Source organism: Lytechinus pictus, chromosome 4, assembly GCF_037042905.1.
Source record: "Lytechinus pictus isolate F3 Inbred chromosome 4, Lp3.0, whole genome shotgun sequence".
Taxonomy (NCBI): Eukaryota; Metazoa; Echinodermata; class Echinoidea; order Temnopleuroida; family Toxopneustidae; genus Lytechinus; species Lytechinus pictus.
The window spans coordinates 24,552,855-24,570,903 of record NC_087248.1 but is presented as its reverse complement, the minus strand read 5'-3'; the positions used below and the strand labels follow the sequence as shown (position 1 = coordinate 24,570,903).

Here is an 18,049-nt window from a genome sequence, read left to right as displayed (position 1 = left end):
AGTAAGTTTTTCTGGCATTTACTGCTATCTATTTGGGGAAAAAATCATACATCGATCAGCCATCTTTTCCTCTTCCATATGAGACCAAAAGCGTAAAATATGATTGACGCAAGGTTAAGAAAAAGTTGGTTAAAAATGCTTGATTTCTACCTATTCGACAGATGATTGGAAACAACAAGCATCCCCCCCCCCCACACACACACACACATAACCGCAGACAATAGGCTAACGTTGAATGCTTCTCGGGCTGGGGAAGGAAAGCCCTTTATTGTTGCGGGCTGGGTTATGTCACTATAAGATTGTGAAATCAAGAAGATCATGATTGATTGATAGATTGACTGAATTCATTCTGCTTCTCTTTCAATTCAAACACAAACTACAATACAAACTTAAGTAAAATATAAAAGACGTAAAAAAAAAGGGAATCCACTTTGAAGCAATGTCTGCTCATCTCGGTTCCCTGGAAATAAATAACGGATTATAATGAAATTATGATAATAATTAAGAATGTTTAACAGAATGATAAAATAATACAAACTGGGCCAAGCTCGTTATGCCTATACACAATGTTCGAACTATAATGATATATCGTTCTTCTGGTATATAACATTATAAAAATTTGAGTTGAAGAAAGTGAATATCCGCGTCACTTCATACTGCAATAATGGGAAGAAAATGAGAAACTAAAAATCTACCTTTGCAGACGATGCCAAGGATGATAATGTTGAATAGAACTCGTCATGAAATTTCGGACTGTTTTCATAAGAACCAAGAATAAGTTCCCTGAGATGAGGCATCTTACAAATGAACTGAGCCAGATCACGTGATGCAGACTGACGTTGACTGAGATCAATGTAATTGATATCAAGACGCTCAATCTGGAATAATAGTAACGTGATGAAAAAACACAAATACATCATCAAATAAGGGCCTGACTAAACCATTGAACTCTATTCTACATTCGATTAAAGAACAAACATGGATCATCAAATCATTGGAAATAACTCTTGGTCGTTCACGTAATGTAATGAAAATCACAGTAATTTGCCCTAAAGCCTCTAACAAATGAAAGGAAAATTATTTTTTAATCATGCTATATTTGCTTATGTAATCGAAGTTGTTAATTTGCCCTTTATATCTTATTAATAAAAAAAAATATGGTTGAATTTCATAATTAAGCTTTATTTTGTGAAAACGGCCAAGCACGCTGCCATGAATGCAGTATGCAATAGTTGTGCTGATGTCTTCAGTTCCCAGCTTTCCTTGGACATAACATGATATCCAATCAATTCAAAATTGAAACATGTGGATTCAATTCAATTCAAAATGCTTTATTAAAACATGCCTCGCAGCCAAAGGCGGAATAAAAAAAACATGTGTCCAATTTACAGTGACAGAATAATACTTACAGTACAAACATGAAATGTTATAAATTGAATACAATTACTAGTACTTTTTATCAAAATACGAGGAAATAGATTGTTGGTAAAAATCATCTTTGTATTCAACATTATAAATGTTCAGTACGCAAAAAATGTTAAGTATGCTCATTATAACCAATACAAAGAGGTACATTGTACATAAATGGAAAGTATAAGAAAAGAAGAGATGGGAAAGGATAGAGACGGCAAAGGGAGACAGACGGAGAAAAGGTGAGTAAAAGGAAAGGCTAATTAAAAGAAGATATAGAAAATACAGAGAGAGGATTGGGCCAGAAAGATGAAAAAAGTAGTGAAAAAGATTAGAAACAAAAACAAACAAAAGCACGTGGATGTTGTATATGTCTCCCTTGTAACAAAATCAGTTGTAATAATATTCATCTCACGATTACTGAAGAGCTGTTAAAAAAAAATCAATTGTCCTTTCGCGGTTGACAGCATTTTCATAAACGTAATTTTAAACAATAAAAAATTATATGTGAGGATTTGACATGAGCATACGTGTCATGTTTATTGCATATTCATTGAAGACATGCCTCAAACTGTTTCATCAAATATAATGCAAGCTTCGTTATTCTCGGTCTGGTTAGATAATCAAATTGTGTTCTTTGTCCAAGTTTGCTTTATTTATTATATTGCATTCAGCGCGAAGTACGACAATTATGAGAAATCAGATTAAAAAGGTTACCCTAATCGGTCATTTTTTTAATTAGTCATATTCATTTCAATTTCGATTTCATTCGAAGGTACAAACATGCTCAAATTGCTTTAAAAAAAAAAGAAACATACTCCGAATAAATTTGATGAAACAATTCGAATGGTACTTCCATGTTCATAGTTTAATATTTCATTGTAGTATTAAAGCATTATGCACATTACTAGAGGGACACGTTTGTCATTATTTGAATTGTCCTTGTTTAATAAAACAATAACAAAGGGGCCCATATCTTCACACTTTTCAACAAAGGAAAATGAAACAACGATTTCTACATTTTTTGGTTCGTTTCAACAAACAATTAAAGTAACCATTACCAGAAGAGATCTACCCAAAAATAAAAATGGTATTCAGGGACGGAATGATCAAGGGACGAAATGTAATGTTTTATTTAAAAAAATGTGCTGCATGGGCGAAGTTTTATTACTGATTTTTATTTTCTACATTATTTTTTTTCTACGGATACATTCTGGATTTCAGCATCTAAAAGATTTGTTTGTTTTTCCTCATCAAAGAAGTGTGCCACTTGATTCTTTATCCTAAAGATATGGGAAGAAATAAAATATATAGATATGCAAGAAACCTTTTTTTTTCATTGATATCTAAGGGGATATTAAACATTTGATTGTGTACGAAGTAGTGCGTTTAAAGTTAATATGAATACATAACTTTCGAGACTAAAATTACCATTTAAAATATTCGGAAATCACACCGAACATTCGTCAATTTAATGCGTTTGATTATTTAGACATCATTTAAAGTCGTAGAAAAAACATTAAACATGTTAAAGTTTGGGTTTATTTTGTTTAAGGCTTTTCTATCATGACTCCAGCAAATTGTTTTTTTACAATGTAAAAAGTGTTGAGAATATTTGCTTCATTCTTTTATATTTCTGATCCATTAAGCTCTTGTATCGAAATTAAACTGATTTATTCTTCCAATAATTGTTGCATACAGTTTGTAAGCCTGGATATAAATAAGAGATTTCAGGTATTTGACGCCCTCTACAGTGCGTATCAATGAAACGTTCACACTTTGAAAAAGTCCTGGGAATTGAAAACTATACAACTTGGGGATTTTTTTTTGCAGATACTTCTTGAGTTTGGGTCTCATCTATCAAATGAAAGTAAACATTTTGACAGAATGTTACACCTCAGTAAGCACTGTCCATTTTTTAAAGCTCGCAGAAACCGGTTTGCGCAGAAATGCACGCTGTCAAGGAAATAAGGCGAAAACAAACTCCTCTGTATTTGGAATTTTTAGCCAATTGAAATAAAACATAAACATTTAATCAGTTTGTAACGTCTTTTGCCACCAAAGTGTAATCCTAAGTAAGCACAACCTTTACCTTTTTGTGACATTCAGATCTGAGGACATAACTTAAAAGTTTATCTCAGACAACCCAGCATTTTTCCCAAGCTTTTTTTTCAAAAAAAGGGGGGGGTTAAAAATTTCTTTACACTTTCCCCAAGCTTGACAATAATTAACGTATAAATCAAGCCCAAGTCATTCCATGTGCATCACAGCTCTGTGCAAAGCAGATCATTACGATGGCCTTGGTATGTGGGGCTTGGGGCGCAATTGCGCTCTATGAAGTGTTTTGGGTAAGGAAACACGTTAAAACTAAAGATGTATCTTAAAACAATCTACCTAGCTAAACTCCATGTGTTCTTCATGATAATCGTCTACTCGTATTCATATAATCATTTTCAAGTTCTGCGCAAACCATTTTACGAACTTTTCAAAAGTAAGTAGCGCTCACTAAGGCGAAAAAACTTTTTGACAGTTATATCGTCATTTGCTTAAAGAGATTTGTACCGATCATTAAACGTAGAAGAAGATTAAGGGTATTATATATCATTTCACACAACTTTTTTTAAATGCAAACTTGTTTTTTATACGTACTGTAGTCAGTGCTGTAGTTGTTTGATGTATAAGTACGAAAGTTAGAGTTTATTTATTCCTTTAACTATGTAAGAAATTATATAAACGAAGTAAGCAATGCAAGGCGAAAAGTCCAAGACCGAAAATAAAAACACAACAACCATTACCACATTGTTTGGGGGCACATCCCCCCTCCTATCAATTTATAATGAATAAGCAAATTAAAAATAAACCAATGAATAAACAATTTAAGCGATAATATTGAAAAAAAAACTAATGTATGAACAAATTGAATTTTGAAAAGAAGGACAAAATTATATATTTTTTTCTTTTAATCTACGACCGTCGACCAAGATTTCAAACAAGCGTATGAAATGATAAAGTGAAATGGCTAAAAATTGAAATTATTTTCTGAACTATCAGGTTTATATGTTACAGTCAGACTGTTTCTATAGCTTTATGGCCAAAGCCAGGGAACGACAGTTTTTATATCAATGAATTAATTGGTTGATCAATAATTTATTTCATTTGATATTTCAACAGAGAATGGTATCAAATTAAAACCTACTGGAAGGAACACCTTGTTGTTGAAAGCTCCCTTCAATGAATGAGTGATACATTAATACAGAAATGAATATGTATAACAAATCATCACATTTTGATTTATATTCTGTCAAATATGAATGAATTTTAATTTTATCGATAATGTTTATTTTTGATATTCTCTCTGATATCAGGAAAATGAGGGTGGATATCACCATGATTTGACTTCTACACATAAAAGGGCTAACACTGAACAAAACGTTACACAAGCAAAACAACAGAACGTTACAAGGACAAGATATATAAAGAAAACTATAAAAATAAATAAAAGAATGACAGCATGATGCAAGACCGGGGACATTTAACAAATCATACAACAGCGGACAAAACACAACAAGTAAAATTAAGCACACAAATTAAGAACTGCACAAGAAAAAAAAAAGAGCGAGAATAGAGCCAGGGAGGGACAGAGACGAGAAAAGAAGCGAAATTAATCATATCATGTGAATAGAGGGATAAGGAGGGAGAAGGGAGAGAGTAAGGGGGAATGAATGCGGAATAACGGAAAATCACCGAAATATCTTAAGTAGCCTGAGCAAGAGGATTGTAATACTTTTGATAGTAAATAGCAATTAACATTCATCAGTAATGTTCTCCATTTATGTCATGCAGATAGACGCAGTGGTGATTAACACCATTCCTGGTCATGATATATAATTATATATTACCAAAACATATTAATTACAAAAATGACTTTAATTGACATAAAACTACACGAATTTGTTATATGGAAAAAAAAAATCATCGTTAAAGTGATTGGTTAACATTGGTTTGACTTAAAAAAAATCTGAGCTAGAAGGTCACACTTGTCACCTGTGTCTGTGATATGTAACAAAAAATGAAGCCCAGAAAAAATTGCATTCGAAAATTATTATTAAGTGCTTCAAAAATTGAAATATAAAGTGACCGGAAACACCATCTTAATTTCATCCCATACACTTATGTGTACTATTTAGGCGTCTATAAGACGCCTATTTACAAAATCGGGGTTTGCCTTGTAGTTTTAGCTTTTCATTATCAATAATGGTTGTTTTCAGGGTTTATTAGTTCTAATACATGCACTTGTACACATGTTTCAACTTGGTTTAAGATTTGTTTTAATCGGCTGCTCACAAAGTTAAACAATACCTTTAAACGAACCTTTGTATCAGTGGCGTTTCGAGCAAGCACCGAGTAGAACACATCATGCATGTGTGCATCCGCTCTGCTTTTAGGCATATGGATCGTCACAGATCTCAGGGTGTTTGAGGAGCACATGAATTCAGCCAGGTCCTCTGAAGCAGTCCGTCCACATGGCTTTTTAATTACCAGTTTTTCCTATTATGTACAATATTTATGAGAAAAAGATAAATTCATAGTATGTGGAGACAACCAAACATCAGTTTCATCTGATAGTTTGATATAAAATATCGTCCAATCTATATCATTCGTTTTTTGTAATTCATGAGTATAACCAAACCAATGTGAATGAAATATACACCCAAATGAAAGTGGCCAGAAAGGCCGTATAATAAAAATAATAATGGTGATAATAACAATAACGACAATAATAATAGACTTGAAAGGTTTGCTTCGTCCAATTAAGTCAACGGATAAGCTTGATGATTAATATTTCATGACTGGGTTTACCAACACTTTGGAATTAAGATCATTATCTTAGAACTCCACGATGTTCTGATATATTTTGGGTTGGTCAGCATTTTTCTATTATTAGTTATTCTTATAAATTGACGAATAAACAATTATTTCAAGACATGCTTGAGAGAAAACGAGTATTCCACATTATGTTCAATATTACGACGTAGTCATTAAACTGTAATCTTCAAAGTCCTTAAATATAATAACCCCGAAATGATTAATCTGTTATCTCAATAATCATTGCGCTTAATTTTTTTTTCACAATACTCTAAATCCAAGTTATAACATGTAGTAAATCAATGATCATTTTCTCTTTCACTCCAGTTCTAATGAAATTGCGCAATAGGCTATATGTAAAATGCTAATTTTGACATCCTAGCAAAGAGCCTGGATTGTTGATTATTATATTGTTCTTATCATATTTACATGTTTCGGACGTTTTGCAGAAAACATGGACACAGGCCCTAACTCACTAGCGTACCTACGGGGGGGGGGGCAGGGGGGGGGGGCAGTCTGCCCCCCCCCCTCACGAGCCACAACCCATACATATCCCTGCCCCCCTGACGAGCTTGAAAGACCTTTTTTGCTCCCCCCCCTGACGAGCTTGAAGACCTTTATTGCCCCCCCCCCCCCTGACGAGCTTGAAGACCTTTTTTTTCTTTTTTTTTTTGCTTGTCAATTTTTTTTTTCTGGTACTAAAACCTTTATTTTTTATTGAAGACCTTTTTTTTTTTACTTGTCAATTTTTTTGGCGGGCGATTTTGCCCCCCTGTGGAAAATCTTAGGTACGCCACTGCCCTAACTGCAAAAAAAATGTGACAAATTTATACACTCATTTATAACCTCGTCTTTTCTATGGAAGTAAACCATATGACCATCCCATACTCCATCCATCCACAGCAGTGGCGTACCTAGGATTTTTTACAGGGGGGGCAAAACCGTCCGCCAAAAAATTTGACAAGCAAAAAAACAAAAAAAAAGGTCTTCAATCACAAATATAAGATTTCGTACCAGAAAAAAAAATTGACAAGCAAAAAAAAAAAAAAAAAAAAAAGGTCTTCAAGCTCGTCAGGGGGGCAAAAAAGGTCTTTCAAGCTCGTCAGGGGGGGGCAGGGATACGGCCTTTGCATGGGTTGTGGCTCGTCAGGGGGGGGGGCAGACTGCCCCCTCTGCCCCCCCCCCCCCCCCCCCACCCCGTAGGTACGCTAGTGATCCACAGGCCGTAACAATTCTCCACTACTTCCTTGCCAAACATTGCAGCATCTAAAATGATTCAAGTAAGAGCATCCATAATTCTTTGTCTACACGGGATGGTGTGTTTTATTTTAGACCATGTTTAAGTTCCCAGTCTAGCAAGGATCTTTACTCGTAATCTGCTAATGCCGCTAAATCAAAGTAGACATTATTTATATCAGGTTCACTGTTGATAAAGTTGTATTGATCATACTCATAGTAATAAGACTAAAACTTTTTCATTCTCGCTGTAAATATTACAACGCAATGGGCCTGCCAAACATTTTCGAAAAAGTTCACATTTCACCCTGTTGTGGCACATTTTGGTAAATTGCACATATTGGTAAATGAAATTTGTTACCAAAATGTCGATAGTGCCACGTGTTGGGTTGTAAAATTCCCGGGAATTTTCGCAGTGGAAACTTTCCATGGGAATAAACTGGAATTTTGGGAATTTTCGGGAATTTTCAAGAAATGTTGGGAATTTATATACAGGAATTGAAAAGATTACCCAGGGATATGATGCTTGATTGTGCTTTGTCAGCAAGTTTCAAGCCAAATATTATGCTAAGACAGTCAGACAAGGCAGAATTTCAATGAACTTCATGTAAAAGTTAATTTACTGTATTAGTGGCTGAATGGTAAGTGCGATGGCAGTACATGTGCACTGCAAATGCTTTACACAAGGGATATAGATTGTTCATGGAATGATGCCTATTGGATATTCTGTTCTTTTTACAGATGATGAAAATCATAACATTATTGTTGTTATAAGCATTATCGTAATTACTATTTTATTATCAATACGCTATTTCTCATTTATTTGTGCAAAGCAGAAGTGAGAATTTGGTGCTGTTTGCGGCATTAATTTAACATTTTCTTTCCAGGACCTGAATTTTCACATTTAAAGATTCAAGCCAGTACCATAGCTGCTGGTGGGATTAGTCTGCTGTGCAAACCTAGTCTGCAGGCACAGACCCTGATTGAAACTTTGATCAATAAGTGGGTCTCCACGCAAAGACTAGCGTATTAAATTTTGTTGTTTCCTGAGTGAGAGGGCCTTCAGTACACAAGGCATCAGTAGGCTGCACATTCAGACACTTAACCCGAGTGAAGGCTTTGCACAGCAGACTAATGCAAACCACTAACTAAAGGAAAGTGGTCTGAATATGCAGTCTAAGGCTCTGCCAATGACTTGTGTACAGAAGGTCGTTTCGTTCAACAGAAAGTTGTACTCGTGCTGCTATGTCCAATGCGATTACGTTCAAAGACCATGTCGTCTAATGCTGTTCGGTCCAATATCATTTCGTTCAATAGCCATTACGTCTGATAACCAGTTGATAGCCACTTCGTCTGATACATGTAGCAATTTCACCCAATGGCCACTTCCTTCAAGAGCCATTTCGTCGAACTTCGTTTGATATACATTTCTTCCAATATAGTATCCCTAAATTAGACCACAAAAGAGCCAATCTGGAATAAAATTATTGGAAATGGTTTTTTGACTGATTTGAGTAGGTATGGGTGTCAACATTTACCAAAAAAAAGTTAGGAGGAATACGGGTTGGGGAAAGTGCTTTTTTTCAAGGTCAAAGGTCAATTACCTTTTTGTATATACTGTATAATGGTATCTCTGAGATGGAAAGGCACAGGTTGGTGATAATGGTGTCAAAATGCACAAATTCTTACCAGAATATCAAATAGAATAAAATTAATTACCTAGAATGCACATTTACCTATAAAATTCAAGGTCAAAGCCTTTCAAAAGGTCAATTACCTTTTTACATTATATACCATACCGTATAATGGTATCTCTGAGATGATAAGGTACGTGATGGTGATCATGGTGTCAAAATGTACAGATTCTTACAAGAAGATCAAATAAAATAAACTTAAGTACCTAGAATGCACATTCACCAATAAAATTCAAGGTCAAAGCTTTTCAAAGGTCAATGACCTATTTACATTATATACCATACTGTATAATGGTATCTCTGAGCTGAAAAAGCACAGGTTGGTGATCATGGTGTCAAAATGCACAGATTCTTACCAGAAGATCAAATATAATAAAATTAAGTACCTAGAATTCACATTCACGCGTAAAATCTAAGGCCAAAAGTCAATGACCTTTTATACTACATGTATATATACCACATTATATAATTGTATCTCTAAGATAAAACGGCGCAGGTTGGTGTTCTTGGTGTCAAAACACACATATTCTTACAGGAAGATAAAATAAAATTAAGCATCGAGAATGCACATTCACCCATAAAATTCAAGGACAATTAAAGGTCAATGTCCTTTTTAACATTAGATAATAATAATGGTATATCTCTGAGATAAAACACCGCAGGTTGGTGATCTTGGTGCCAAAATGCAAAGACTTGTACAAGACAATTAAACAACACTAAAATAAGTATAAAGAATAAACTTTCACCCTTGAAATCCTACATCAGAGGAAATATATAATCTATATGACATAAAAATAACCCCCAAAAAATGTTTGTGTTCATATTTTATTTCTGAATAACGTAAATAACCATGGCTAATTTGTAATGAAAACATGGAGGTTTCATAATTTCGGTCTGAAATAATGAAGGCCATGGAGAATGTATTTAGGGGTCAGATGTCAATGAGCCCTTTCCTAAATATCAGTGGAAATTAAAAAAATGTTGATAACCAAATAACACTTTTTCATATACTGCGATGCATTGCCAAAAGCACTGAAAAAATATATAAAATCAAGTATATAATTTGAAATGATTTTTATTTTAAGTAGCAGCATTTAATGCATCATTATATCTAAATCAAGGTTGTCATGTCTTTTCTCTCCAGCGATAGGCCACTCACCTCAATTCTATAATAAATACTATAAACTATTAGCTTAATCTTTTGAAAATGGATAGGATAGGTCTAACTCTCATGTCACAGCTAGCATCATCTGAGAGCATTTCCAAACAGCAGAGGGATGATGATGATGATGAAATGAAGGCCATCATTAGAGCTGCAGCTTCTGTCATACATGTAGTAAATTACATATATATCAACTTCAACAAAGGTGAATTCCCGTATTATTATTCATTACCTTTCATCAGTTCATTGCGAACTGCCAGAATCTCTTGTGATGCTAATGTTGCAGGAGAAAACTTCATATCTGCTCTCTGCCGTACGTCACCCATGATGCTATTTCTACTAGATATTAGTTTGTACAAGGATCATGTTTTTGGTCCAGAACAACTGATTGCTATCATGCACAAATTAGGCATATAACAATGAAATTCAAAAGGAGATAATAGCTTACAAGTACACATCCATCGACCTAACAAAAGTCCTACAGCACCACTTCCAGTTCTTGAGAATCAAGCTGTGCAACATATCAGTCATAATATAGATCCTGGTCTGATATCCCTTGACAGAACGTAAGGCTTTCATTGAATGGGCCAGATAAAAGTCTTGAAAATGTCAGAAGGTTTTCAAGAGTTCAATTACTCTTTGCTGAAGTTGAGACACTTAACTTCATCTATGACAAATTAGCTGCAGCTCTAATGATTGCCTTATTTTAATTCTTCGTCATTGTCCCTGCCTATATGAAAATGTTATCGGATGATGCTTGCCCTAAGAGTTAGGCCTATCCTTTCCATTTACAGATTAAGTTATAGTTTTATAGTATTGATTGTAGCATTTGAGGTTAGTGACCTATTGCTACAGATAAATTAGTACCTTGATTTAGATTTATAAAATGCATATCTAAATGCTACTACTTTAGGTAACTTCACCATTGTCACCATTTCAAATTATATCACACATGATTTTTTTTACACTTTTGTCAATCCATTACAGTATATTATAAGAAAAAGTGCTATTTGATCCAATTTTACCTCGGACTTGTATTTTGACATCATAATTGGTCAAGGATTCAACTATTAAATTTGTGTTCTTTTTCCACGCGGGTCAGTCTTTTTTCCATCAGAATCACTATACCTACATGCCACAATCACGTTATATCGACCTATTTACTTAAATTCCGTGACGATTGACATAGTTGATTGACCTTTAACTCCTAAATATATTTTCCATGGCCATTTTTTATCCTTATTTCAGAATGAAATTATTTAATAGACTTCCAATGTTTTCATTACAAATAGTTATCTTTCTTTCTATTATTTACAAATAAAATGTGAATATAATGGATTAATTTCTTTTTTGGGGGGAATCATGCATGGATATATAAATATCTATCAACTTTTGACCTTTGACTTTGGATATTGGATTATTCTGTATGATTATTTTGAGTCTTTTTTATCTTCTTGCAAAAATTGCTTTTTGACATCAAAATCACCAACATGCAGCGTTTTTATCTCAGAGATACCTTTATATGATATATAGCCTATGTAAAAAGGTTATTGAACTTTATGGATTAATATGCATTCTAGGTGATTAACTTTATCTTATTTGACCTTCCTGTAAGAATCTGGGCATTTTGATACAATGATCACCAACCTGTGCCGTTTCATCTCAGAGATACTATTATACAGTACGATACATAATGTAAAAAAGGTCATCGACCTTTGAAAGGCTTTGACCTTGAATTTTATTGTTTAATGTGCATTCTGGGTACTTAATTCTATTTAATTTGATCTTCCTGTAAGAACCTCTGCATTTTGACACCAAGATCACCAACCTGCACCTTTTCATCTCAGAGATACCATTATACCGTATATGGTATACAATGTAAAAAAAGGTCATTGAGCTTTGAAAGGCTTTGACCTTGAATTTCATTGGTGAATGAGCATTGTAGGTACTTGATTTGATTATATTTGATCTTTCTGTAAGAACCTCTGCATTTTGACACCAAGATCACCAACCTGCACCTTTTCATCTCAGAGATACCATTATACCGTATATGGTATATTATGTAAAAAAGGTCATTGAACTTTGAAAGGCTTTGACCTTGAATTTCATGGGTGAATGAGCATTGTAGGTACTTGATTTTATTTTATTTGATCTTCTTGTCAGAATCTGTGCATTTTGACACCATGATCACCAACCTGTAATATTTTATCTGGGAGATACCATGATACAGTATATTTAAAAAGGTCATTGACCTTTGACCTTGAAAAAAAGCATTTTCCCCAACCCGTATTCCTCCTAACTTTTTTTTGGTAAATGTTGACACCCATACCTACTCAAATCAGTCAAAAAACCATTTCCAATAATTTTATTCCAGCTGGTTACTAATTACGGGATACTAATAGCCATTTCGTGCAATAACTAGGCCGTCTTGCTTCAATGCATATTTTTTCAATTGCCAAAACTAACCTTGTCCAATTTGCAGTTGGTCCAATACACACTTGGTCCAAATGACATTTCATCTAATATCTACCTGGTCCAATACCAGTTTGGTCCAATTTCCACTTGGTGTGATAACCGTTTAAAATGGACAGACGCGGATCCAGGGGTGAATGCCCCCCCCCCCCCCCCCGAAAAAAAGGTATCTTTAAAAACCTGTAGTTTTTGGTCTTGTTTGTTTTAAATATTGCGGGTAGAAATACAGACAAGGAAAATAATAAATATCTAGGCTTTTACAAATCATATCTTTGAATACAGAGGGTGTATACTTTTTGTTTAAATTATTTACCACTTTACGATGATTCATGATGAAGATATGCCCTGATACCGTGTGCGCCTTCATCCACTCGTTGATCACAAATGTGTTGCTGGATGAAGTTGATAGATGATCTGCTACAGCTTTGCACACTGTTTGGTCTTGACTCTCATATGCTACGTCAACAATGAAGTCTCCCTCGCTTGATGCTTTGGGATGAGACACGATATCCAGTCCGACCTCCTTCTGCTGGGCCGAGGTGAAGTACAGAAGCTCCTTGAATTCCCAGATGTTGTTCATAATAGCCTTCATCAACCTGTCGTACTCCCTTCTGTTTGAGTTGTGAAGAGATGCCAGATACATTCCTGATAGATACTCCTGAAACAGCTTATGGGGGAACTGCAAAGATGAGTCTGTGGGATGTGCATGGTACCTTTGTTGTCTCCTCTGAATGATCGGTGCTTGTTTAGTGAGTACTCCAACTTGACAACCTGCGTTGACACACCCTGGCCAGCTCTTGAACTCTTGTTCGGTGAACACCAATCGTCTTTCCATTAGCCCCTGGAAGGCAAGACAACCGATTTTTGATAGATGGAGAAGTATTTCTGCACGCTGAACATGCCATTCCTCGTCTCTTGACGTCAGACCGAGCTTTGAGAGATAATGATCGACCAAGAATTGGACCATCTCATCAATCAGCTGAGAAAATGTTTGTAACTTCGACATTGCTATGCGACGTTCTCCATCGAATTCTTTCCACATGATACACAGCATAGCTGTATATATGGGGTAAGGAGCCATGTTCTCTCTGATCACATCATTATTTGATATAAATCGATTCAAATCTTCAGCCGAAGTTGTGTCTGGATGGAAGAACTTGGTGACGTAGGAAGAGAGATTTTCATCAGAGAAACCTTCCACGGCAATGAATGCATACAGCTTTCTAAGCTCAGTTATGTTCCGTATCTCATCTGATCTCCATCGTCTTGATGTGATTAGTACTTTTCCTGACTTGAACACCCGATTCAGGATGATTAGGGTGATTTGATAACAGCTATCCAGATCACCAGCCAACTCGTCAAAACCGTCCAGAGCGAGAAGGACGTCTTTCTGATGGGAAAAGACATACTTGTTTAGCTGCATGGCTGTAACCATATTATCGTCTGGGAGGTAGGACTTTATAATCTCTCCAATAGTCTTATCCTTTACTTCACGAAGGAGGACGAGAAGTACCAGTTTGAAATCTTGATATCCTGCTCCATGAATCCAGTCCCAAACGATCTTTGCACAGAGAGTTGTCTTCCCCACACCACCTTCACCTTCAACCAGCAACCGTTGAGGAAAGACTCCGTTTACCTTGGTATTGAGGAGGTCCTCGTAGAGTAGCGGCGTCTTATGCTCAGTTCCCTTATCTTCTTCCATCAACGTCAGATTTGTGAAAATCCGTTTAAATTCAAGTATAAGTCGGCTGTTCAGTGGATCGGCTTGAATTTGACAGTGGTGAATGGCAGAATATTTCTTGACCTCTATGATGACCCGTTGGAATTCATCTTCCGTCATTGATGGTATGTGATCTCCGGCCTTACCTGTAATGAAATAGAAAATAAAATGTATCAATTACAAAGGAATGCATTCCTTTATGAGTGTCACTCAATTGTCTTGAAGTTCTTGTTTTGTGCCATATTTATATTTTCATCTCATTTTTATGAAATATATTTTTTTTTATTTTGGGTATGTTTTTTTTTGTTTCGTTCTTATATTTGCACCTTATGACTCAGATTGAAGAACAACTTCGGTGTCTTGCAATCATTAGTAAGATTTTTCTATTTTTTGAATGAACTGATTAATAAGATTAGTTTTTTTTTTTCTAATTGTATATATTGTCAATGCTATTGTTTTGGGGGTCATTCTCTACAAGCAGTTTGCTTTTTTTATGGTCCTAGCCATATTTTGTACCATTTGTTGCATAATTATGTACACTGCGTGATTTGTATATACATATTTTTATGGTTGAATAAAATTGAATTGAGGTTTGGTGGTTCGAATCCTAGCCATGGTGTGTTTTCCTTCTGCAAGAAATTTATCCACACTGTGCTGCACTCGACCCAGGTGATATGAATGTGTACCCAGCATGATTAATTCCTTGAATTCACCAAACGTCGGTGATGGTAGATCGAGCTAAAGCCGGGGTAATAATAGCAAGTGATTTTCATCCTCAGGCAAAAAGCGCTATATAAATCAAGTTATTTTTATACTAAAATTATACTTATATTACTTACATCCTTTTCACAACTGCCTATCGTTATTGTAATCATCAGCATAACGATCATTATAATCTTTATCATAAATTAACGTCAGTATCCTTTCTCTGCATAGCAGTAATGAAAGTGGTGGTAATAACCTTTCTGTACACTGTCGGCAAGCTGTACCATATTGATGTCTTTTAACTTGTTGGACAGTATCTCCCTCGCTTCAACTTGTTTGACTGTCTTCAGCCATTCACACAGCATCTTATAGATAGCTTGCATTATGTTGCCAATGTTGTCTTCCTTGAATCGACTTAGTTGAGCCTCAGTGAATCCTAGAGCTAGTCCAACCTTCCTGAAGTCTAATGGATCCATGCCGTCAGCAAGGAGATGGAGTTCGAACTCAGTTAGATTTCCAGGGCTAAACCATTTACAAAGACACGAGAGAGGCTAAGAGAGAAGTTCTTTCAATTGCTTTCAAGGGAAAATTTATATATTGTGTTAAATCATAAAAGTATTTCACATAAATACTGTTAGGTTTGGCATTTCTCAGAGATGAAATATGAAAGAAAATATACTATAGCTGGCCATGCAAATTGGAAAATGATCATGTTCAATGAGATATGTGTACACATAGCCACTTGATATACGGTACTCTGTCGATATACTTTGTATTCAAACCGTCATGAAAAAATTGCGAACCGGCGATTGGTCTAACACTCCGTCGTAAGGCAAAGGAGACCTTATGATATTTTGATCGTCCTTTACTGTACTCATAATGGCATAATATATTAGACCGTATTAATGTATAATACAATAGTATAGTGTTGGTGATGATAATATTGATAATAATGATAATGATGATGATGATGAATTATTTCAATTTTCTTACTGGGTATTTGGACCAGGATTTTTCTCCACGTCACCGGACCTCAGGAGGAGCACGTTGGTCATACCAGAAGAGAATGAATTCATTTGTGTTTCATCTGATCCACTGCTAGGTGAACGTGATCTACTGACTGAAGATATTGGTGCTCCACAAAGCTCTGCGATCTCCTAAAATGAGTATAAGGACATGTGACAGAAAGACCTTTCAAATAATAAACAGATTACCTTACATAATGTTATATATATTTTTATCAAATGTATATCCTTCCGACTTATTTTGTTTCAAACGGTGCTAACATACCTAACGTGTAAAAATTATCAAACTTGGTAACTTTAACTTTAGTTCATTCATTTTTTTTTTCAGAATAGTGCTTCTGCCTAATTAAACATTAATTTTATCCGAAAACTTAATACAGTGTCCAGATATCAACATGGTTCAGTATTTTTCAATGTAAACTACATATATAAGAAATAAATAGCAATAAAATTCGTCACATACGTTATATGCTGAATAATTTCTAGGTAAACTTGTTACGTAAAGATAAAAATTGTTACAATTTTTTTAAGGCAAACGCTAAGATACATTTGTTTTCTAGTTAGCTGGTAACGATGTATACCTAATTATTCTTAATGATAAAACGATGGTTCAAGATAGAGATATCTTCTTTTAATATTAGACATACCCTCGTGCACAATGTGTGTTCAGCGTTGTTAGATTTATCCAGTTGAGAAACAGGTAAAGATTGGATATCTATCTCAGAGGTTAAAGGGTTCGATATCTCCTTGTCCTGTTTGTCGCCATCTTGATGGCCAGCGATGTGTGTAGCTACCTGTGAGTATACCTCCGATGTGCCACCACCTTGGTCTTGTTCACGTATTTGAGTTGAATTGTGGAGGTTAGCATGTGATTCGCGATGAATGGTTATGTATCTCAGGTCCAACTCGTCTAGGTCACATGGCTTGGTAGGTTTGGTGTCAGAAGGATTTGGGACAGGAGTGGATCTCATCTCGGTTGAACTTGTTGGATGTGTTGCAAGTGTACGACCATCAGCACACTTAGACCCATCCTGAGCGATGTGATCGGGGCTTTTGGTGTGACAAGAAGGACCATTGCCCCCGACGTAACCAGTCTGAGAACTTGCTTCAACTTCCTTACTATTGACGTCACGGTCACCCGGTGATTCAGTTTCGGCTGGTTTCAGGTTTACACTGTCAGAAGGCGGATGTTGTCGACATGATGAGTTTCTAGATTTACCATTTTCACCAGTTGAAGAGCTGTTAGAAGATGAGTGGTGGCAATTGCTATTGTCATTTTCTTTTGAGTGTTCAGCTGCTTTCTTCGCCTTTTCAATTAATTTGAGACCATAAACATACCTCCTCAGGTAGTAGAAGTAGTCATATACTTTCTGCTTACGGCGCATGTACGTGCCGATCCTGGCACGCCAAACACTGGGAGAGACTGGCATGGTGGCATCAGGTGACTGCGTGACAAATGATAAAAAACATTTGTAAAAAGATGATGAATTCACAATGCCAAGTATTAGTATAAGCTTATAAAGTATTTGTATGCTTCTTTTTTTTCAATTGTTTTTACACTGAGCATATTGGTTGATAAGAGTTTGTTAATTTTGAGAGATAGTCAATTTTTATCTACTGAATACCTGAAATAAAATGTAAATGATGACATCCTTCAAAAGGATTGAAAACATACATCGTAGTTTTTCAGACTGTTCTGCAACGCAAATATATTAATTATTGTGGTGACCGTCCGTGTTCGCGGCGTGTGAGTTGAGTG

At 35.4% G+C, this 18,049-nt stretch overlaps 1 protein-coding gene across 1 annotated transcript in view; it reads right to left on the bottom strand.

Annotated features, from left to right (window-relative positions):
• LOC129258777 (uncharacterized) overlaps window positions 1–17,732 on the bottom strand; it is a 62,726-nt gene extending 44,994 nt beyond the window's left edge. The window contains exons 1-6 of the mRNA XM_064098705.1: window positions 16,938–17,732; window positions 16,259–16,422; window positions 15,522–15,787; window positions 13,154–14,706; window positions 5,782–5,958; window positions 696–878 (exon numbers count right to left, since the gene is read on the bottom strand). Of these exons, the coding sequence (XP_063954775.1) occupies window positions 696–878; window positions 5,782–5,958; window positions 13,154–14,706; window positions 15,522–15,787; window positions 16,259–16,422; window positions 16,938–17,720 (3,126 nt within the window). The 5' untranslated portion in view covers window positions 17,721–17,732. The remainder of the gene's footprint in view (window positions 1–695; window positions 879–5,781; window positions 5,959–13,153; window positions 14,707–15,521; window positions 15,788–16,258; window positions 16,423–16,937) is intronic.
• Window positions 17,733–18,049: the final 317 nt, after the last annotated feature.